Source organism: Drosophila erecta, unplaced genomic scaffold, assembly GCF_003286155.1.
Source record: "Drosophila erecta strain 14021-0224.00,06,07 unplaced genomic scaffold, DereRS2 tig00000021-arrow-pilon, whole genome shotgun sequence".
NCBI lineage: Eukaryota > Metazoa > Arthropoda > Insecta > Diptera > Drosophilidae > Drosophila > Drosophila erecta.
In genome coordinates this window covers 17,368,998-17,392,988 of record NW_020825198.1, presented here as the reverse complement: position 1 = coordinate 17,392,988, position 23,991 = coordinate 17,368,998, and the positions used below count along the sequence as shown (strand labels likewise).

At 41.8% G+C, this 23,991-nt stretch overlaps 3 protein-coding genes across 3 annotated transcripts; all 3 read left to right on the top strand.

The window, feature by feature from the left end:
- The first annotated feature begins 754 nt into the window (after positions 1-754).
- LOC6544016 (myrosinase 1) lies at positions 755-6,745 on the top strand. Its single transcript, XM_001972980.3, has 4 exons — positions 755-1,010; positions 1,630-1,831; positions 4,598-5,491; positions 6,079-6,745. The coding sequence occupies exons 1-4, from the start codon at positions 961-963 to the stop codon at positions 6,574-6,576; spliced, it is 1,644 nt and encodes a 547-aa protein (XP_001973016.2). The 5' UTR covers positions 755-960; the 3' UTR covers positions 6,577-6,745.
- Positions 6,746-13,658: 6,913 nt separating this feature from the next.
- On the top strand, positions 13,659-14,432 carry LOC113563914. The gene is made up of 2 exons (XM_026977274.1): positions 13,659-14,109; positions 14,215-14,432. The coding sequence occupies exons 1-2, from the start codon at positions 13,943-13,945 to the stop codon at positions 14,372-14,374; spliced, it is 327 nt and encodes a 108-aa protein (XP_026833075.1). The 5' UTR covers positions 13,659-13,942; the 3' UTR covers positions 14,375-14,432.
- Positions 14,433-23,463: 9,031 nt separating this feature from the next.
- LOC113563923 lies at positions 23,464-23,692 on the top strand. Its single transcript, XM_026977427.1, has 2 exons — positions 23,464-23,506; positions 23,567-23,692. The coding sequence occupies exons 1-2, from the start codon at positions 23,482-23,484 to the stop codon at positions 23,638-23,640; spliced, it is 99 nt and encodes a 32-aa protein (XP_026833228.1). The 5' UTR covers positions 23,464-23,481; the 3' UTR covers positions 23,641-23,692.
- Positions 23,693-23,991: the final 299 nt, after the last annotated feature.

The window sequence follows — 23,991 nt, the reverse complement described above, 5'->3', positions numbered from 1 at the left end:
TACTGCATTATTTTGTGTTGGGTTTTGAGTAGTGAATTTAAACAGAAGACAAGCTCTGCAAACTGCAAGCTTACTTTGTAGGCCAATAGAGAATAATTAAATTTGCTTACCTGTGAAATATTTCACAGAAGTTTTAAGGTGCATCATACAATTCATTGCAATTTTAAGTAAATACATTTAAAAGTAATAAAATAAACGGGTAGGTATCATAATTGTATGGGAGAAAAGTACAAAAGTGTAGGTTGAAAGTAAGCCCTGTTATAGGACTATGGTTCATAGTGAAAAGTGGTAAAGAAATGTTTGATGCTTTTATGTAAGAAACGTGCCTCCTAAAACTAAGAGCGAAAAAGCAAAAGTCCAACCACTGGCAATAAAACCCATAACAATTCCATGATCGTGCCCTTCGTGGGAATTTTACGGCCCACTTGAAATATTTATTATCGTATAATGTATGCAAAGCCGCCCGTAGATTGTAATAAATGTACACCCTATAGTTCTAATTCTCCAACATCTAAACTACAAAATTTGCGAGCCCTACGCTTTCGCCATATGACAGATACAGATGCATGCTTTCCGCGAATCCGAGTATCTGAGTATCTGAGTATCCGAGCATCAAACACAGCAAGCCCGAGATGAAAGCAGTGGAGTAATATGGGCACCTGCTCGGGGATCCCCAGCTCGATGGCCAGCTGCGCCGGAGCGGCGGCGAGAACTTGTCTACAACTCGGGCCCGCTCCGCCGCTCGCTTATAACGGTAGGACATAAAAGCGCGACAGCTCATTGACAAGCGTTTCGCTGTACGCTCAACAAGTAAGCGCGCGCGCGAATCGTGGGCGCTGCGAAAGAATCGCGAAAAGTTCAACCATCGGCGAAAAAGTTTGGGGCAAGAATCTCCCGGTTTCTGCTCAAAGTTTTCGTTTGCAACACGCTAGTTTCGCGCCCAAGGATATACACAAGGATATGGAAACCATGATGCAATTCATACTGCCCCTCTTTGTGCTCACTGCCGCGTAAGTGTTAGTTTAAGCCAGCAGAAGAAAATCGAAGGTCCTAAGACCGAAAAGAATCGGGTTTTTCAAACTTCCAGATGCTCCAAATCAAACCTTGCTATTATCTTAAGTACTAAATTCACTTGGGTTAGGTTTTTGGAACTAACTTAGCTTCCAGCTTGGTTAAGTGTTTTCATAAAACTTTTGCTCTATATCAAAAATAATATTTATAACAAATAAAGCTTGCCTGCATTTAACATAGCTTTAGCTAGTACTTGTGCTAAAACACTACTTAGCCATTTAAGCTTGCCAAATTCAATGCTTAAAATTCAGTTCCAACTAGACGGGGCAAAAAAAAAAAACAGCTGCCAAAAAAGCGAATTTGGCTCAAAGAAAGCTCCAACGTGTGTTCAATCTCGCCTGACCCTGATCAGCCGAACAGCAATTGTTGTAAACGACTAGCCAAGATCATGAAAACGCATATAAAATTAAAAAGTAAATAAAAATTGTCGTAACATTCGTCAGTTTTGAATGTCACTTGATTAGCAGTGGCTTTGGTACGCAGCGGAGATGCGGGATTTTAGCTATTCGACTTGGGAGTTAGCCAAACCTCCGATTAACAAATTAACGCTTTTTGCAGATGTCTCGGCAGTCCGGTGAGCCAAACCCGTCGGTTCCCCAACGACTTTCTCTGGGGCGTCGGATCATCGTCTTACCAGATCGAGGGCGGCTGGAACGCGGACGACAAGGGGGAGTCCATCTGGGACTTCCTCACCCACACTCATCCCGAGAAAATAGCCGATCAATCAAATGCTGATGTCTCGGCGGACAGCTATCATCAGGTAAGCGGATAGTTCAATCACGTCGCTATTGTTTAATGGGCAAAATGGGTAATGTTAGTATTCAGTCTCGCAATCGGATTCTGAATCAGATTCTGAATCAGAATCGGAATCAGAATCAGTCGGTTCGTTTGGCATCACAGTTCGATTGGAAGTTATGCAAAGAGTTCAAGATCTCCAGTCGACTAGCTGAGGTAATCGACTGAAAAATATGTAGGCAACTCGCAATCGATGCACTCTGATGGCTATTAGTTACACAGCTAATTACGCGATATTATCTGGTGCTGTTGATGCTGATCTGAGCAGATGGGATTAAAGAAGTGGTCAGTGATCTTGGTGATCCGAAGAGATCAGCAGATCACTTCAGTGCATTCCTTAAGCTTGCATAGCAAATCAATTATAACTATGTGTTTAATAGCCAATGCGGTGGGGGTAAATTTGAAATAGAAGCACTTTTCTTAGCCTCTCTCTGCTTAATTGTAAGGAACTTAAGTGATTAAATCTCTTGGACATACCAAAACTTCTTATATAAATGCTCTAGTTTTGTCTCTATTTCTAAAATATTTATCATTCACCTAGTTTGGAGTTAAGCTTTGTATACTTTGAATACCTCTGGCTTCTGCAAACACCTTCTCGGTTCATTGGATGGAATACAATTTTGCCCCCAATCAATTCGCAGCCAAGATCATTGGCCAATTATGCTTAAGTGACATAGCTCTGGACAATAGCCATAATTCAATAGGCCCCTATATCATCCTAGAGCGTGGACTTGCAATGCAAATCGCATAATGTTGCATCGCATTAAGTAATTTGCATAGTTCTGACCACAAACCGCATAAGTCATAAGCAGCATGGGGACACCTGTTCGGAATTTTGTTTGATTAACTACTGTGTTCTGATAATAAACTTGTCTCCATCTGGACTTTCAGCACATTGCATTTGCGCCACTTGTTCGCCTAATTGATTAATGACTGTCGGTCGGTGCTGCATTAATGATCTTCCAACAATAGGCCGACTTAAAGGGCGTAACTTGTTTATGGGCCTGAAACGGAACTGGAGTAAACTGAATGTAAAGCAGTAGGCTTCTAGAAGCAGGAATATTGTACAACTATCTGGTTAGACCTGCTAAGTATCTTTGCATACTTGTATCAGGCTTTTCACTTCTTTGGCATGCGACCCATTTCCAAGGGGACTGATATGAACAGATAAGTAAGTTAGTTGTGATATGGGGGGCTATAATTGCCTAGATCTGTTAATGTGCACTAAGCCAGTTAATTTGGGTAACAAAATGTGTTATGGTGTGATATTCATGCAATATAAAATCCCAATTCATGTAGGTCAAAACTTCTTACCTAATTCCTCTTACTATCACATTTTTGGCATCCATACTTTGCCTTGATTTGTATCCAACTGCTATATTTATAAGTCATAGCGATCCCAAACATAATTAAATAAAATTCTATAAATTCTATAAATAAATTCTATGTTTGTTCTCTTCTCGAGCTGAGTGATAGTGAATTATTTTCCAGCCGGATCAAGAAATCATTTTAATTTATGTATTCTTAATTGATACAATTAAATAGAAGCCCGAGATGTATTGTATTAACGATAGCCTAGGAATTACATTCAAATCTCGATGTACCCGCAAGATTCACCCAATAAAAATGAAATAACCGCCTATTCGCATTGAAATAGTTGCAACATAGTTGCAGTGAATTATCAATTTATCATGTTGAGGTGGAGAATTGGTTAATACTGTCACAATTCGCCGCTAATGCCAATCAATAGACTTACCGATTCTGCTACAGGTGCCAACTGTGCATTTGCATCAGGTGTCATAGTTTTTAAAGTTATTTGTTTGGCTTTGTTGGCCTCTCCGCTTTTATTGTTGTCAGCGGCGGCAGGCGATTTGAAAAATGGATTAAATGGTTGGACAGACAGCTTAAACGCCCCCTTCCTTTCATATGCAATGCGCGGCGATCGCGATTTAAATTGTTTTTCAATTCAAAGTCACATAATTAGCAATAGAGCGAGCCAAATCCAAATCCAAAGCCAAAGCCAAAGTCAGAGCTCCGGGCCAAGTAGTGACAATGACCATTGGGCGTGGAATGTGTCGCGAATGTGACCGACCAACTGGTTTTCCAATCCCATTTTCGGCTTTTCGGAAATTTGGCCTGGCATTCTTGGCATCGTTTCAAAGAAAAACCGAGTCAATCCGCAGTAAACAAGTCAGAATGCAGCAGTCTTATTTTCCGACACTTAACGTGTCCATTAGCAGGCTTATTTATCTGCTCACATTTCAATTTAAATGGCCAGCGGACATTAATATTATGGCTTTGAATTGTCTGTACTCGTATCAATTATTAAATTAGGTTGACTAGTTTCGATTAGATTTTGTAGTCCAACTAAGCAGGCGGATTATGCATTACTCGCTTCTTGCTGGTTTTTCAAATTCGGACTGCTTGTTTTGACATTATATGATTAGATAAATGGACTCGTTCTTTTCTGCGGCAAAATGTTGCTAAGTCAATTTGAATCATTTGCAATTTAACTGCGGGCATCAGCAGCTGTCAAACTGATTTAAGATGCATTTAACTGAAGGGGATTTTCTAACAGCACATAAGAAATCAATTCCAAATTGATTCCAGTTCCAAAGGATTGGGGAACATTGGCTATGTAGTGTCTCGAATATAGATTATTTATTTGATTCCAATAATGTTGATGAATATATCATTTAAATTCGATGTTAATGCTAATACATTTCTGCAGTGGAAGCGCGATGTGCAAATGGTCAAGGAGCTGCATGTGGGCACCTACCGCTTCTCCCTGTCCTGGCCCAGAATCATGCCCGGTGGCTACATGAACCACGTCAGTACAGCCGGTATTAAGTACTACTCCAACCTGATCGACGAGCTGCTGCGGTACAACATCACTCCGATGGTGACCATCTACCACTGGGAGCTGCCGCAAAAGCTGCAGGAGCTGGGTGGTTGGACCAATCCGGAGATAATCCCGCTGTTCAAGGACTATGCCCGCCTGGTGCTGGAAATGTACGGGGATCGGGTGAAGATCTGGACCACCGTCAACGAGCCGTGGCATGTGTGTGAGCACGGCTACGGAGTGGATTATATGGCGCCTTCGTACAATTACCCCGGCATTCCCGCCTATCTGTGTGGTCACAATCTGCTGAAGGCCCACGCCGAGGTGGTGCACATGTACCGGGAGCTCTTCCAGCCGCGCCAAGGTGGACGCATGGGCATCACGCTGGATACGTCCTGGCCGGAGCCCAAGGATCCCAACTCCGCCGAGGATCGCGAGGCCTCCGAGCGAGCCATGCAGTTCTATGTGGGCTGGTTCGGTCATCCCATCTTCTCCAAGCACGGCAACTATCCCAAGGTGATGATCGAGCGCATCAGAAACCTGAGCAAGGAGCAGGGCTTCGGAGCTCGATCCAGACTGCCGGTGTTCACCACCGAGGAGATTCATCGCATCCGCGGCACCTCCGACTTCTTCGGCATCAATTCCTACACCAGCAACCTGGTCACCTCCAATGGACACAACAATACCGGCAAGTTCCCAGTGCCGTCCTTCAATCACGATATGGGCGTGGTCGAGAGCCAGGAGGGCGTCGATTGGCCCGGTTCCGGATCCGTTTGGCTCAAGGTGAGTTTGACAGTAGCTTAGAGATTACAGTCTTAGGTAACAGCTAGAACAGGGACGTAAACTTTAAGATTGTCCAACCGGATTAATAACGAAAGATAGAAACAACAGGTATATGTATCCCCTCCCAAAGGAAGTGCTTCGAAAGTGGATGTTGTACACATTATATTATGTGGTTCAAGCTCTTTAAAAGGCTTCTTCTGCATCCCAGAATAATTACATTAGGAGTTCGAAAAACTACCCGTCTCGGCCACAATTTTACACCAGAACCATATTTCCTTCATCCTTCATCTGCACGACTTCAATTATCTCTCGCTTAGTCGGCCAAATTGATTGTGGCTCACCCCCTAGAGACGAGAGATGAGGAATTGAAATCCCCCACGTCCAGGATGAGGTGGTGTAATTAACTTGGTGGAGAGCTTGGGGTAACTCGAGGGTTGACTTATCCCCACTTAGAGTTTGAGTTATGGTTTGCCGAGTAAACTAGTTAGCGAGGAATCAAAAAGAGGGTGACTTTCGCCCAGGTGGCGCACAGGTGAATGAACTTCATTGACCGGGACCTGTTCCCCTTCTCCTCTCTGTTCCTGCAGGTCTATCCCAAGGGAATGTACAATCTGCTGATGTGGATACACCGGGAGTACAATGCACCCGAGATAATCGTCACGGAGAACGGAGTTAGTGATCGTGGTGGTCTGGAGGACTATGCCCGTGTGGACTACTACAATCTCTATCTCTCGGCGGTGCTGGATGCCATGGAGGATGGCGCGAATATCAGTGGCTATATCGCCTGGAGTCTGATGGACAGCTATGAGTGGAAGGCCGGCTTCTCGGAGAAATTCGGCCTCTACCATGTGGACTTCAACTCCCCGCAGCGAACCAGGACGCCCAAGATCTCGGCGCGAGTGTTTGCCCAGCTCTGTAAGACCAACACCATCGATTGGAGCTACAGACCCCAGCTGGATGATGAGCAGCAGCTGGTGGCCATGGCTCAGTTGCCGGCGGAAGCCAGGACAAGTGGTGCTAGTGGTGCTAGTGGAGCTGTCAGCTGGAGTCTGATGGGTGTTCTCCTGCTGGCGCTGCTTAGATAAGGAAACAAGTGAATACAAAGGAGAGAAAGAGCCTTGCCATATTCGATTGCTACTCGTATCCCTAAGTTCGTCTAACCGTCTCTGTAATATATTATGTATAGATGTTATAATTTGTACTAAGGTTGAAAGACTCAAAACTGAATAAAACCCCTTTGTGATATTTAAATCATTTTGCCATATTTAAAGAGTGAATCGCAAGGGGTAAATACCTGATCACAAAATAATTAAGACTTAGTGGCTTACTTCTTTTTAAGTCAAGATCGCACATTCAAATTCAAATTTTCGCTTCTTTCATACTTTAAAGAGATCAAAAACGGAACGGCACGAACTATTTTCAAAAGATCTACAGGTTGGCTTAGAATCGCGTCCACAAACAATTAGAATATGTCGTTTATTCTACCGAATGCCATTGAGATCACTCATATTCGTGCCTTCGAGCTGAGCTGGAAACCTTGAAAGATCGTTTGTAGGAAACCGAGAACTTCCATTCACCGGAAAGGTCATTTAGATGTTAATGCAGCCCTCTTTAGATTATTTTAGCGACCATTCAGTTCGACACGGAGTGACATTTACATGGAGTAATTTCCTTGAGCTGTCTCCCAACATTTCCGCACGTAAATCAAACGGAGAACCAACAAAATACCCAATGATCGGTGATATTTGCGGCACAATGAGCCCCGATGCTAATACATTATATCATCGCGATGAGGTCGGACTGGGGCTAATTGTAGGGGAGGGTCTGTATCTATCTCTATGGACGTTGGTCCAGCATGAATCGGAATACTAAAATCCCTTGCTAATCACCCTGATTAAATCACAGCTTATGCATATGTAGGCATATTCTTTGCATGACCACAACATCCGCCTGGCCTCAGTTCAACTTTAGTAAAGAAACTTTCAAATCGGAATCGGAATCTCGTGTACGTTCATATATAGATTTGCTGTTTGTTTGCCTCCCTCCAGAACCAGTTACCTTTCATTTTGGGTAATGCTTTTTTATTTACACTTATTTTTTATGCATTTAGCTGGATTTATTGTTTCAGCTCGCTCAAGTCACACGAAAACTGCTGAATAAATTAAGCAATTTTTGCCGTGTAGGAAACACTGAAATGCCAATGCCAGTAGGTAAAAGGGGGCAGCGAAATGCTTCTGGGGGAGGGGCTCGTCTGGAGTCTGGTCTCCACCTGCCTGGCGTGCTCCCAGCTTGACTTTGCACCTGTTTGAGTCACGAGCCGGCAACGGGCATATTCATAATTCATCAGTCCAGACTCTGGCGCTGGCAACTAAAGATTGCATGTAAAATAGAACTTGGGGTTCGTCTCTCCGGGTTACAAGGGAATATCGAAAGGGCTTTGGAAGTTCATTACCAGGGTATTATTCAATGGGAACATTATTGTTCTGTTCTCGACAAACCGAAGAAACCCAATGAGAAGTTGAGTGAATACTGCAACTAACTCACAAAGCCCAGATAAAGGGGGCAATACAAATTTAGGTTTCATATACAAATCAAAAAATATTTTGGCCACTATCGCTAACTCTTCCCTTGCACTCCTACCACCTGAGTAACGGGTAACTGATAGTCGAGGACTTAAATAGGGACACTGTGGATGAAAATACAAAATAGCACAAATTACAAAATGTTTGACCAAAATTTAAAGGGCTTTATGGGTTATAACCCTAATAGTTGAACATAAAAACTATAAAAGAATCCGGATCTGTACATCAACAACTACTTCTCTTCATTTTATTGCCAGCAAATTACGGCAGAATGGCTGTAGTTGATTTTTGATACATGATTAATGAGACGCAGTGGTCAGCCGAAGCCAAGGGAATATCAATCAATAGTACGAAAAGATCCGCTTCAGTTGCGGAGAACCCCAGTTTCCCCTTTATGGACACCCCGTGCCAGACTCCAAAATCAACACACATTAGCAAACCATGTTGTACAAACCAAGTGTGACGCAAAACTTGGCAAAAACAACAAGCCAACTTACAAGTCAAACAAACTGAGTGGGAAAAACGTTCTGGAGTTGGATGTTCTCAACCGTTTTTCCACTTTTTTGTGCTTTTTTCCGACGATGAAATTTTACAGGGCATTGCATCAGCCAAAGTTTAGTTCAGTTCACTAAGCTAAATTGCACGAACTTCGAAAAGGTAAGAGCGTGAGTAATATAAATAAATCCAGTATAAATACAGATCACGACCCGACGAAGATTAATTGCAGATAACGTTTAACCCCACGCATTTTAGTCAATGTATTCCATATGGAACTGCATGCTAAATCATTCTAGCCTTCGTAGTTTCGAGATCTCCAAATTCCTACCATATGGCCTTATCAACTCGGCTAGGGACTCTTGCCAAGAATAGATATACTTTATAGCGTCGGAAGCGCTTCCTTATATTTGTTACACATTCATATTTTATAATGATATTCAAATAGAAAATAAATAATAACACATCTTCTTTGAAATCGCAATTTAACTTAGAAAAATGACAAGGATAAAATACGTAGTAACAAATTAAGATAATATTAAAATCTTTATATATACTTTTATTCCATTGCATTTGTGATCATTTTCCGGAATGATTTCTGTGGTTTTGTAAGAAAGCGTCTTGTTCATTTTTAAATAGATAACTTGACTATATATAATTGATTAATTGTACATCCATTAAGGAAAATAATCGAACCCTTTGAATTTCCCGCATCGCTATTTCATAATAACGTACTTTCGCGATAATTACGTTGTAACCGGTTGTAACCGATTTAAACGGTTGGTGTATTGGATAACGCAGTTTTTACACATCTATAACATACTTTCAGGCAGTTTCTGTTCAGGAATGTATCCCTCTCTTTTTTATTTGAATCTACTTAGTATATTTCCAAATAATGCGTATATATATTAGGTTCTTTTCATTTAAATTATAAAAATTACTATGATAATAATCATTAACAATAATAATCGCATAACTTCTTCCCCAATTTCTTGACCTTTTAATGATAGATGGGAAAATATTGAATGCTATAAGGGACACAACTATTTTTCCCACAAATAAGACAATTCACTTATTAATGGTCTGTGAAAGCTTATCAAACTTAAGGATGAACAAATTCGTGGTTACTTTTGCCGTGTCACGTCGCTCTACCATTGTGGAACGTGCTGGGAAAGTGGATCTGCAGGAGCGGCTGCATCTCCCCCTTATCATCGTGCAGGATTAACCCGCTGCGCCATTTATATCCATTCATCAAATGATTCACAGACCTCAATGCACTTATTGAAAATTAATACGGCTTAGGACCCACCATAGTGCAAAAATCAGCACACATGCTCGCCCCCGAACACCACCCCCTGGTTTTTTCCCTAGCTCTAATCCCGCGAACAAGGCATTTAGGACCGCTGGAACTGAACAAACATCTGTCCAGGATGCGCATAGCGGCCTGAAAGAAGGATTAAATAACAATAAGTGTGATCAAGTAAATTAAAAACCAGAGTTCGATTGGGCTTGGCTCGGTTGCATCGCTAAATTGAGCTCAATTCGATGAAAATTTAATAGAGAAAAATTATTTTCCAATAGCAACAATTGCCCCAAGTTAATAATGTGTACACAGATTTCTGTGGCCCCGTGGTTAATTCTATTAAGATTTGTAAGCCGAATCAGGAGAATGCGGGTAGACCTACAAAAATCGGGCCTAAAATGTATAGAATGTAATATGCACATATGCTAGAGGAACTGATATTAAATATTTTATTTAAACAAGAGCATTGGTATTTATTTTTTAGTACGTATAACTCGAGAAATAGAGGTCAAAAAGTGTTATATTGATTCGGCTTCTCCATATATTTTACATTGTAACACTGCAATTAACACAGCGAAGCCGTTGAGTTAACCCTTTGAAATCAATATTCAATCACGTCATATACCAATATAGGTTTCCATAAACTGCTGCACTGATTGAAACATTCCCTTGAAAAATATAGCCCTCATCATTTGACCGGGCAACTCCACCCATTCCATCCGATATTATATGTAATGTCACTTCATGATTCCCCTTCTCAAGTGGATTACGTTTGGCGATAAAGTATCATTGAATCATTGAGATCTGTGCTTTGTGCTTTTGGTGTGTCGTTAAATGGCATCCATGTCTAGAGAGCTGTATATACGAATCCCCTCTTTCTTGGTGACATTTAGTAATTTCTGGACAACAAAAGAATAGAAGCGCACCCTCATACAATACGGGGCAACTGTTCGGTATGGAAATGGTTTTCAGAGCCCCAATTTGAGATAGCGAAGTTCTTGTCACTTCAATTGGTTTTCCCATAAATCTTTTCCTGAACTTTAATGTAGGCATGGGAAAAGTTGAAGCTAACTAGATATGTTCCTTTGGGTGTGAGATCCAGGTCCTTGCTCATTTAATTACGGCTGGGATTTCGGAAATAAAGAAATGTAAAGCCAGGAAGAAAGGTTTCTGTTTTGTGGGCCATAAATTAGGTGAAGGGAAAAGGTGCGAAGTCTGAGAAGGGAGGGTTGAGGCTCCTTGTAGAACGTGCCAGGATCAGAAGGCAGCTGATCCTTCCCTCCTTCTGTAAATCAACAAACCCAATCGCTCTCTATTCGTCTTTTCCAACCAAAGTTCATTGCACTTGGCTGTGCCTTGCGTTTGCTATAATGACAAGCCAATTACCAGCTAAAAGACCTGGACGTGAACGTGGACTTGGTCCACGAAATGCGTGTTTGCCAGAGGAGTCCAGGTCCATGTCCAGGTCCCGGCGACGGTTTGATGGCGTAACAAATTGGACAATCGACGCATGTCACCCCTTTTTAGGATGGAAAACAGTTAGAGCCATATTTGAGACAGTGACAAATGGTCGAATCCAAGTGATGAGGACATGCTTAGCCGTTTATGCGTTCATAAATTGGGATAAGGTTTCATACAAACTGTGATTTGGAAACCAAACAGAATGGTGCCATTTTACTGCAGCATTCTCATTCCTATATTTACATTCCTTACTTTTTACAACGAATACTTGATCAGATATAATCACCATCACGCACCGCGCATAAACTCCATGATTAGAGGAGTGCGCTACTGTACCCAGCCCGGCTTTCGAGGCTCTCAGTTTGGGAACCCACCACCAAAACCGGAGTCCGCAGTGAATCTGATGACGACCCTGCTGGAATCGCGGCGCCTGCGCAGCTGCCACCACTGTCCCGATCTAGGGAGCACCATGAATACATATGTACATAGCTACCTCCAGAGAAACCTCCTTTCCAAGTTCGTCGCCGCTTTGTCTGAAATTTCACGCAAAAGATATTGCGTGTGCGCTGGCAACTGCCTATAGATCGATCGCCTCGATATCGAATTTTTATTGTTGTTTGTTTGTCATTGCGAATGCGCCACCATCGAGCAGCCAAGGGGATAAAGGAGGAAAGGATGGGCCATTGTCCGGGGGCTTGGATTCCGCATCGGGGGTTGCTGAACTGCAATTGCAGTTTTACAGTTGCCACTGGAGGGTTACTTTTCCATGGCGTAACCACCCTTAGTGCCTTTGGTCCCTTCGATTATCATCGCCTGGGAATGCGCGCTCCTGGGAGTGGAACCGCTCTGAACTCGGGCTCGGATTTCGCCTCGATGTTTTCGGGATTTCGGTTTCGATGTTGGTCCGTGCTATGGCACATCTTCCCACCATTTGGAATCTCCCTTATTTGTATATTTTGATTCCGAACTCGGCATCAAGTCCATTGATTTTATGCATGTTTCTCGCACTTAACTGCTTTTGTAGCTTAGCTGCACTTTTGTTTTGACGATTTATTGGATTTGGGCAGTATTAGAGTGAGGGTGAGAGTTATGGTGCAGATAAGCAAACTGGAGTACATAGATCTGGAGTAGATTACCACTCAAGATTTATTGGCCATGCGCAAGTGAAAAACATTGGGCAGATGTATAAGAATGTACTGCAAATGGGTCTTAAATTCAGTACTCAAAGTATCGCTGAACAAATGCAAAGTCAACATACTGCATAAAATAGTTTAATATCTTTCAAAGTGAATAACAAATTGGAAACAAATCACCACAAGTATTTCGGAGCTAATGATACCATTGAAAACACCAAACAGTGTTTATTGCCCGATGTTCTGGCAATATCGAAATCAGATACAATTACTTTAAGAGCCATAAAACCATATCCACCCCAATGAGAGCAAAACATTTGTGCGATCATGTTAGCCCATTGAGATAAACGATCGCTCATTTGTAGCCACTGCCGATTCCGCAGCTGGTTATCAGCCACCGGCCATCTCACGCACCTTGACCACCACCAGTGACCATGTTCCTTGCTCCTTGTTCCATGGATCTCGATGCAGCGCCTCTGGACACGAGCGACACGCAATGGTTAATTGTTTTCCCTGTGCACTGTGTGTGTGTTTATGAGCCCAGCTACCGCCCACTGGGCCACTATCCTCGAATGGCCCACTACCTTCGACCGGGCAGAGCTAGTGTTAATTTATGGCGCACCTAAAAGTAGTCGCCATACAGATATACCCATACAGTCCACACCTCGGGACACACTCGTATATATCAGAATGATGTATCGCTAGAACCGGCCACACATCACACTTTGCAGCTGCCCAGCCCGGCTTACATAACGCCGAGCTCTTTGGTCGGGAAGCGGGTCTATTGTCGTCATTGTAGTCACATTATTAGATTCGCATCGCTGGCCATATTAATTGTTGCTGGTGGCCAAGTCGGGCGCACTGCAGCCAGCGGCTTGGTTGTTGGTTCATTGAGCAGGGCGGCAGAATGCAACTACTAAGGCCGTAATGATCGTGTATCCAGGAGCGGATTCTAATAATGCCACACAATATATTCAAAGTATAACTTACGCGGCAAGTGCGGAACTCGACTCTGAGTAACTCGAAAGTGACTGGAAATCTACAACAAATCTGCAACTCAAATTTTGAATAAATACAGGTGTTATTCAAGTCCGTCATTTCAACTTTTTCTTTTTAATTCAATTGAACTATTTTCAAAGTGGAAATTTGGTAGTACGTATATAGGGCTACCATTTAGCCATTTATACCAGAGCACATTGGCTTTACTTGTGCAGAAGAATTGAGGAACTGATTAAATGTCGCCCTTGAATCCGCCCCTGTTCGCAGCTTTCGTAGCCTGGGCTTGACACTCGAATTTGGTCAGTTGACGTGGGTTCTGGGCTAACGCTTTTCAGGCTTTCCAGTTCTTGCCAGAGTTTATGGCCGGAAATTCTAATTGCCATTCATTTGAGGTGGAAATGTCCCGCCATATCGAGTGCGCTCACCAAGAAGTGAATTACGTAGCTTTAATCATTTCGGGCAGGAACACTTTAATCAAATGGCTCACCTGTACTTTAAGGCAATGCAGTGGAAGTATCTCTCTCTGGTTTTCCCCTGGCGACTGGAAGGCTGGTGGCCAGGACAGGCAGACAAACGGACGGACAAGCAAACATTCCAGCAAGGATCGACAACCTGCAGGGTGGCTGTGGCAGTGGCTGTGTGGTGGTTGGTATCGATTTTTAGTGGCAATTGCAGTTGCCACTGGCAATCCGTGCCCCATGCCATTGGGGTAGTCTCAAGTTCGTCTGCCAATTATTTGCCGCTTATTAGGAGTACGGAGCACCAGAACTCGGACTTGGCACTTTGGGAGCGGGCAGCACGTGACTTGTTCTTCCGTCGCAGCCTTGGCCATTGTTTGCATTTGCATTCGCCGGATTTGGGGTGGCGCGTCCTTCACATGCAGCTGGAACAGACGAGGTCAGCACAATAGTTCACACTGATAACGCAGAAAGCAACCGAAAAATAAAGACTTAAATTAACAAAAATAATATGGGAATATCAACATTTTTAAAGCTTTTTCAAATGTTAATATATGACTTGGCTGTAAGGGTGGTTTGTATTTTACATCTTACTTACTTAACTTAATCTAATCTTGCTTTACTTAATATTTTTTATGTTTTTTTCAGTTTTCCTTATTAAAGAATGTTATATACTGTGTTATGTTATATACACTTTTCAAGCAGTTAACTTAAATCGTGTCCTTTGCTGCTGGTGGACACAACTCAAGTGTCGCCCTAATGTTTGGCCATTTGCATGAAGTGGGTGGCGGAGTGGGCGGCTAGGCTGGCGCAAGGGGTGGTTTAGCCACCCCGAGTGCAAATCAGGGCTAACCACTCACCACCCACCACCCACCACCCACTGAGAAGCGGGCGCTGACCAGCCGGATGGCTAAGCCCTCTGTTTTTTATGCGCCCGGCGAAGAGCCCAAGTAATCCTTTCAAACGTAAAACGCAAAGCCCACTGCGGTCGTCAGCGAAATTTAATGCAAAGGTGCAGACAAAATTGGGGTTGTCGGCCAAAAGCATTGCACATTCGCCCGATTGTATTAACGTTTTTTAATTACTCACCAACGAGAAGATATTTAATTTTATATGTATTTGCACTTTTCAGTCTGGTTAAACAGAGTATATATTAAAGAGTGTGCAAGTATTTATTTTGCTAAGTTGCTTCAGCTTGAAGAAGAGCTGCCACTAAAAATCTTTGGATTATCAGGTAAAAGCTTCGGTTTTGATTTTTTTGATTCGGTCTATGATTTTGGTTAGCACATTTTTATACCCGTTACTCGTAGAGTAAAAGGGTATACTAGGTTCGTTGAAAAGTATGTAACATGCACTTTCACTTTTTTATATATCTTGTAAATTTTTATAGATTTCCCAAAAAAACTTTTTGCAACGCCAACTCTAACGCCCACAAACCGACACAAAACTCTTACGCCCACACTTTTAACAATTTTTAACGGGTATCTGATAGTCGGGGAACTCGACTATAGCATTCTATCTTGTTTAGGATGTAGATGAGTGTTTGTTATTACTTTAATAAATTTTCAAGGAGTTAATAGCGAGTCAAAAAAATATTATTAGGCGGGGTGTTCATGATAAATACGAGAATACTGTGTAAGCTATCACATTCTAGTAAGTAAAAAAGTACGTAAATATATACTATTTATTTTACAATAGAATAAGGAAATTATTTCAAGCACTTGCGCCAAAAGCCCTTCAATTATTACATTAATGCTGTTTTTGCGCTGTGGAAAGGAAATATTAAAATAGCCAATTGGGTGATTGTTGCGGGGGGGAGAGGGGAGGGCAGTACGGCTGAAAAGGGGATATCACCCCAAAGGGCTTCCTCGCTCCGATTTGCTTCACGCTTCTGTGGGCACGAAAAAAGCGAATGCCGCCGACTGTCGACTGTCAGAAATCAATGCATTTATCCTCGTCGGCAACAAAAGCAAACAATTTGCGCTTTGTTATTGTTTCTGCCGTTGTTGTTTGTTATTTGTTGTTTACTGCCACTGCAGCCATCTCTTTCGCAGATCGGGTTAACGTGATGCCATCTCTATTACACTTTTTGCCTACACATGCAAGGCCAAAAAACAGTCGCGTCCATTGAAATAGTGTCGTGCTGACTTTTAAAAGTCCCGAAAAGTCCCGACTTTAATCAAATCAATCAAATTTGTAGGAAAGCAGTTTGTTTTTTTTTTTTTTGATAAGAACAACCTTACTATTTGTAGCCGAAGTCCCTAAATAGGTGGATTCTATGAGGAGGATCGGGAGTTTTGGGAGTTACAGCTTGCTTGATCTTTTATATGGCACCTCTGGTCTATGGTGATTTTCACCAAATAATAAACTGGTGATTTCATTTTCAAATTATTTTAGCATTAATTTATCATCATTTTTAGAAATGATCATTTATTTTCACTCACAGCATATATGAAATATATCCATTCTTGCTAATCCTCTTCCCCCAGGTGTGATTGCAGTTTCGGGCGCCTGTGAGCTCCCACGGGGATGCAATGTCGATGTCGATTTCGATTTCGGGGGGAGTAGCAACAATAGCCATAAGAACAACAGTGCGAGACGGGAAGTAATGAAGGAGGAACTGACTGAGCAGGGCGGTGAAAAATGTTTGGCAAGAGAGAATTTACAGCCTGGCCAATATCGGGGAACACGCCCCCCTGGGAGCACGCCCATTGCCATTACCAAATGTTGTAGCTCTGTAAATGGCTGGCAGTAATGTTTTCGTAATTTGTTATTTGCCCTGGCAACCCTGCGAAGTGCAGTTGCAGTGCGCGGCAACCCTGGCTCGGGCACTTTAATTAAGTTACCCGGATTTGAGCCAAGCGCAGACAAGCCATTTTCAATTCTAGTCGCTGCAAATGAACTCTTCCGAGAATCAAATTTCATTCCCCCCGGCCATAAAGTTGAAAAACTGTGTTTGGTAACACACTCGGGATTTGGGGGGACTGGAGTCACCTAGGAGTGGGTCGATGACGAGCGTAAAACCCTCAGGCAACCAGAGCTGCGTACCCACTGTTGCAAGTGCAGTGATCACTGGCATTTAGTGCACAACGATCGTATATTTTATTATGAACCTAATATATCTGAAATTTGGATCCCTATATACTTGTTCACTTAATAGCGCATTTGAATTTTGTGCTTAGCAAATCGTTCAAAATAGTTCGCAAATTTAAGTTACCATAGAGTTTAGTTTTTATATTATATGACCGCGAGCTAGATAGTTAATTAAATTCATTTTTCCATGCATAAAATCGGGTTTGGTAACCTTTGTATATCTTTGGATTAGTTTCTTCTGAATCACTTTTCCAAGCTCCTTAGAATATCGATATAAAATAAAAGAACATATTTATTTTACGAGCCATCACTGTACTTCATTTCCCCAGTTATTTTTTAGTTGCTTTTTTATAGCTTTCTATGTCGGTTGCCTCCGGTTTTTATGTTGGTTATGCTGCTGAATGAGCTCCTATGATTGCAATTCACTTAAGTTTGTTTTTTCGTTTGGTCGACTTAGAGTGCAGCACAGGCATCATCAGCCAGTATGGCCCAAAGAACGAGTCGTGGCAGAACAATGATAATAATAAAAGCCGTCCCTGGACTTCAGCAAACGGATGTTCTCAAGCGGCGCAACTGTTGCTCTGTGCACAGTGAGAAAATATTATTAGAAACCGTTCAATTGCAAATAAAATGGTTAAGACTCAAATCTCTTCCGTTGCTGCGCATATAATCATACTAAGTCTATTAATGCAAATGCAAATGATTATCTGCGAAGTATTTGAAACTTTTGTTTAAAATAATTAGTAATATTAATATTTGTTGAACTTTTGCAAAAAACAAACAATTCATATTTATGAATACTATTTTGAGTATATATTTATTGGGCTAAGTTTTGGAGTGATAAAGAGTAAGACGGAGAAAGATAAATAGGTATCCACCATGATCATCTTTGGATTATAAAGATTACATTATAAATTCAGACAGTATAGTATTTAATACCAAACTTCTTTAATTGCTTTCTGTACTGTGTATTTTTTTCAGTGCTCATCCAGGTTGGGGGCCATACCCTCGTCATTTCATCATAGATTGTGTTGCTGTTCCTGCAGTTTGTCTTTTGTTCATCTCTCTATCTGTATCTGTATCTGGCGGCCTCGTATCTTTGTGTTATGGTCTTTCGAGTTAATTGTAAAAGCTGCACTTGCGCACAGTTCGTTATTATCTTTGTGGGTAGTTGGAAAAGTAGAATACGAGCTTAATGAAGTTTTATGTGTTTCTAATGCTCAACCAATTTGTTTCGATATTTTTCTTCGGCCACTTCTCCACCGCGATGATTTTTCAATTGTGGTAGGAATATTTGTTTGTGGGGAAAACGTAAAATAAAGGCTGATTGAAGTGGGCAGATAGCGAAGTTGTAAGGTTCGATCTTGCAGTGAGTTAGCAGCATTAGAACTTGAAAGCGAACCTTTGTCTTGTTTCTTATATTAGGGTTCAGAATAGGTCGAAACATATGATTTAATTAATACACCCATAATCAACGAAGATTAGAGCATTGTGTATGTTGGCCTTTTAAGATTTGTTTCCCATTTAGCAGATAGTGCCAATTAAATTATGACCCATTCAATTGGCCAGATGACGTCAAGTGCATGACATTCAATAGTTCCCCTGCTTTCCCTAGTCAAATGTCATTTTGCATTTGGAACTATTTTTACACAAGTATGTTTGCCAGATTCGCTTGCGTGTTTTTTCCCCTTTTCTCGCGTGTCAGCGTTTGTCAACTCACTCTTCATCTTGGGGCGGCTTCTTTTTCCAGAAAAAGGGGGACAGGTCTGTAACATAATTTTATTTAATTACCGCCAACAACAACATGCGGCGACAACGAGACTTTTCCATGTGTCATAAAAATTACTTTATGCCTTCAGCTTTTAAAACTACAACATTTAGAATACCCTCACACATCAGTATATCATACAATTTACAAAGTAAAAGTGAGTTAGGTAGGTATGATTTAATATTCCATCTTTTGATATAACTCTAATATCTACAATGTATAAATTGCAATGTTGAATTTATATGTTATAGTTAAATAATAATTATAATATAATATAGCAAATTTTATTGAAATTTACAAAAATATTCGAAAGGTCACCTCCATCTTTTGATAGAACTCTAATATCTACAATGTACAAAATACAATGCTGAATTTACATGTTACAATTAAATAATAATTGCAATATAATACAGCAAATTTTATTGAAAATACAACAATATTCGAAAGGTCACATCCATCTTTTGATAGAACTCTAATATCTACAATGTACAAATTGCAATGCTGAATTTATATGTTATAATTAAATAATAATTGTAATATAACACAGCAAATTTTATTGAAATTTACAGCGCTTTCGTTTAGTGAATAGAATATAATGACACCAGTAATACACTTCGCAAGAGATTATTAGGAGGGACGAGGAGCGGGGGGCTTAGGAAGTGGGGTCATTGGAGTAGTAGCTTGTGAAAAGGGGCACTGAACAACTCGTTTTTCGCTGGCCACAATTTTTTCAACATTATAATTTCGCTTTGAATTACACACATTGCACAAACGGAGCCGAGCCGAGCCACAACGAGCACTACCAAGTTCATTGACTTGGCCAACAAGAACTACAAGTACAACAATAGCGAAATAACGAAAAGCACATAATGAGTGCAACAAGTTTGCATAGAGCCAGCGCTGATTATTTCAGCACTTATTAAATTTTAGCACAGCTACATCCAGCACAAGTGGCAACAACAACCACGGGCAACAGCGCCCATAACAACGCCATAATTATCATCGCCATAATCATGATCATCGCGATCCGGCGATCGAACAGCAGCTGCATTTCGCGTCTGCTTAACTTCTGAATTTCAGCCACATGCAACTGCAACTTGCAGCGCCTCTCGATCAACTCAATTGCTGCCGCTCACTTACTCCCAACTCCACAGATGCCCATCCCCGCCAGATGCCCAGCTGCCAGAGATGAGCTGGGATTTGGAGTGGCCATGAAGGAGCTTCGCCCCATACTGAGTACTTATTTGATTATTCTTCGATTTATTATATATCAGTTTGCTACCTGCATTATTGGATTAGATATCCATATGCTCTATAAGAAGATATCCTGATTAGGAGACCCATTCTATGCCAGTTCCTTGAGACTTTATAATGATTCTACCATTCCCAATCCGATATTATCATTTTATAGAATGAACCTAAAAAGCATTTATTTAACCATATTGAAATGAAATCCCAGCGGTCATCTCTGATTGAAGTGCATATGCAAAAGCCAGCAGCCGTCTCGTCTGGTTTCTTCGCCAGTCCATCCGCGTGTCCAAGAGCTCCGTTCGCTGTCCGAATGTCCAAGTGTCCGGAGAATGCCCGCAGCTATTTTACACGCCATTGACTTGCAAGTGGAAGAGGGCTGGGCTGGGCAGGCGGAGCAGAACTAGGAATGGTGCTCCAATGGAGATGCTACCAAATGCTAGCCGCCATGTGATCAAATCGTTCCCCGCGGCAGCTTCTGCTGCAGATGCATCCGCTGGATGCAGTTGGTCGTTGGGATGCATATAGTTTCCAGATGATCTCTGTAGCTCCCCGCACTTCCCGATCGATCGATTCCTAGATGGAGTTGGAGGAGTTGGAGGTTTTCAGCCTCTCACTATCCATCGATTGTGGGATTAGGGCAGTTCCTGTTCCAGTTGCTGGTGCTCCTCCTTCTCTTGCGTCGCACGATGCCGATCCCTCCCATTTCCCATCTCCCAGTGGCGGTGCATTTGAAAGTGCACTCTGCACAAAACAGTGCATAAAACGCCTAACACCTAACCAGGTTTTGAGTTCAGTCAACACATTTCTCCCAGTGCAGGCGTCACATCCCGTGTGCTGTCCTATTGTGGCCCGTTTCCTGCCGCTCGCAGTGCTTTGTGCTCCATTCCCCCTCGGTGTCTGATGTTGCCCCAGCATTTGTGTCTGGCCTCGTTTCCTTTCACGGGGAAGTTGCTGCGTTGCGTTGCGTTGGCAAAATCATCATTACCTGGCCGCAAAAATACAACAAGAACATGCAACAAGACCAACGAAACCAACGAAACTGAACCATTTTTCAGCTTTTCCGGGGAGTTCATTCAACTGGCGCCGCCTGCTGCGATTTCTTCTGCTTTTTTATCCCGCCAGACTCCTTGGTCGGCAAACTTTTGTGTTGACAACTACAGCCAGCAAAAAATATATGAAAAAAAAATGCAGGAAAAAAGAAATCAAGTTAGGGCCACCACCTCACCAGCGGAAAGCACCGCTCTCCAGTTGATGGATGCAACTGTTGCAACTGTTTTGCTGGATAATCCTCCATTAAAAGAAGCACAGAAAATCATGTTGAAGTGAGCGGAGAAAGGGTAGCGACTAGAGTGGTATCCTTTACTCAGTGATCTCGTTTAGAAAAAAACTATTTGGCAGTTTTACTACAACTCCGTCTTTCCATTAAGATGCCTTCCTTTTGCACCTCAAACTTATAAAAGTAAGTATTTTATTGGCTAATATAATCTTGACTTCTGGCCATTTGAATATTTTATTATTTTTCCTGCAAGTTGTATTTAAATACACATTGACAAGCCTCCTAGTTTAATGGTTTTGTAGTTCTGGCCTGTTGATCGTTGGGTTTATGGGCTAGAAAATTCGTTACTTTTGCCAGTCACAAACGCCGTCGAAAAAAAGCAGACCCCCAGTTGTCCCGACGAGCAGAGGGAATGGGAAAATATATGTTGCCTGCTGGCTTTTCCTGGGGTGAAAATCGTGAGTGGCGGAGGAGCTTTCGAAAATGTGCCACGTTGCACTTGTTACTTGCACCGCAGTCTCTCTTCGCCTCTGCAGCAATTCGTGTTCACCGTTTGCTGCCTTCAACTTCTTCTCCTTTAAGATAATTTTCTTCTCTGAAAACAGTGAAAAACTCGGAAAAATGAGGATGAAGCTGGAGCTGGAGCTGGAGCAGCTGCGCCGCCATCCACATCATCATCATCATCTTCTACTTGCTGGTGCTTGTGGTTTATGTAGGATACGTGCTGAGTGCCGGCGTGGAAATCTTTTTGAAATTGCTCATTGTTCTCGGTGCAAGATGCACTTTAATTGCACTCAGCGCGGGAGCAAGAGGATCCAAATCGTACGTGGCATAAATATTATCGGCACCTTTTTGCGCCGCAGTCAATCAATTAGGTCTAGATCGCACTGGATCTGTTGTAATTGAAATGCCAGATGGAGGAATTCGGAGTCGGGGGCCCGGACTAATGACCATGGCCATGACCGGGACCAGGATCCAGTTGGCCAGTTCCCGGGAACCACAAGAGTCGAAATCGAATGCCTTCAACAGGGCACTTGTGCTCCCTACAAATTGTGATATATTCCACATTGTTGCTTTTGTGCTGGAAAACCATTTCCGCGGAAAATAAATACGAGTAATTCTCATGTACTTAAAATCACTGGTCATTGACATGATAATTAAGTTGTGAATTTAAGATAATTATTTTTGAAAATAAAACGGATTATTCGGATTCCATCAAATATTTGCCCAATTCGATTCCATTGCTCGTATTGCCAACATTTCAGTTGCCAAGTTCATTAATTTGAGTACGTTTAAATCGATTTTCGTTGGGGATCGTCACTTTGGAACTTCCGGTTCCCATCAAATGCAAACACTTCCCCCAGGCCTAATAAATCATTTGTCATTTTGCCATTTGCCAAATAATTTGGCGCCCTCGCCAGACGTGAATTACATATGCATGATTTTTCCCATAGAAACAATGGGGCAACTGTGACTATTATTCAAATTCCGCTTGAACAAACCATTAAAGCCAAAAGTGTAGACCAACAAGTAGGAACAACAGGCGAAAGACAGAGAAATTGCGGGTGCAATAAATTTATTTACAATTCACGCACGACAACACCACAATCCCAACTTCTAAGTCCCAGCCCTCGATTCTCAGCAATTTGCATATTCATGGAACTCGATACACCAAACACCCCTCAGCTGAAAATTTGAATTCAAATTTGAATTTTTATTCCATTTCTCTCCTTTGCCGGAGGAGGAGCACGTGCTGTGCTGGCTTGTAATGACGTCATTAAGTGCTCCTCAGCTACCAAACTGTGGCCAAGGTCTATCCTCACCCACTTTCCCAATCCATGCACACCAAGGAAAATTTGTGTATCTTTCATAGAGAAGATACAAGGCTGTCATATATCTTGCAGATATCTTTGTAGATCATATATCCAACACTATTTTGCAATCCGATTGCTTAGTTACCAGCAACTTACTATAAATAATATATACAAAAGTATAATTAAAATTAACATTTCCAAAGTAATAATTACTGCTGACACTTAATATTAAGTGTCAATTCGCTGCGCTAAATCTTAAATGAGAAAGGTTCCAGAGCTAATCTTCTCCGCCTATAAAAACCTCGTTGCAAAGTGAGAGCATTATGTTTCCTAAGCAAATCCAGAGACTCACGCAAAATGGCCCACATTGGAACTTTTCTTGGTGAGTTTTCAGAACCTAAACTACAATTGTGGATTACTAAAAGGGTTTCTGATTTTATAGCAATCGCTCTGCTAGCAGTTGTGGCTAAGCCTACTTGCCCAGGAGGTTGTGCTGGTTGGAAGCTGGGAGGCTAGAATGATGTGAAATATGGTTCTATTCAAATACATCCTGGCATTGAAAAAATAACACAGCTTGTTGTTTGTAGGAATGGGCTTAAATGGGCTTAGCAAGAGGAAAAGAGGTAAACGCAAAATGTAGGGATCTGTTTTAAAAAAATCAGAAATCAGAATATACGAGTATATATATATTGTAAAATGCGTTGAACAGATCCCTTTTGTTTTCCGTGTACCATTCTCTTTCTCCACGGTCTGGATCATTAATTCGAACGATGCGATCTTTGACATTTTTATACATTGCCAACCATTTTCCTAAAGCAATTTTTCGTAATGGAAAACTTTTTGCTCTTTCTCTGATCGGATTTCTGT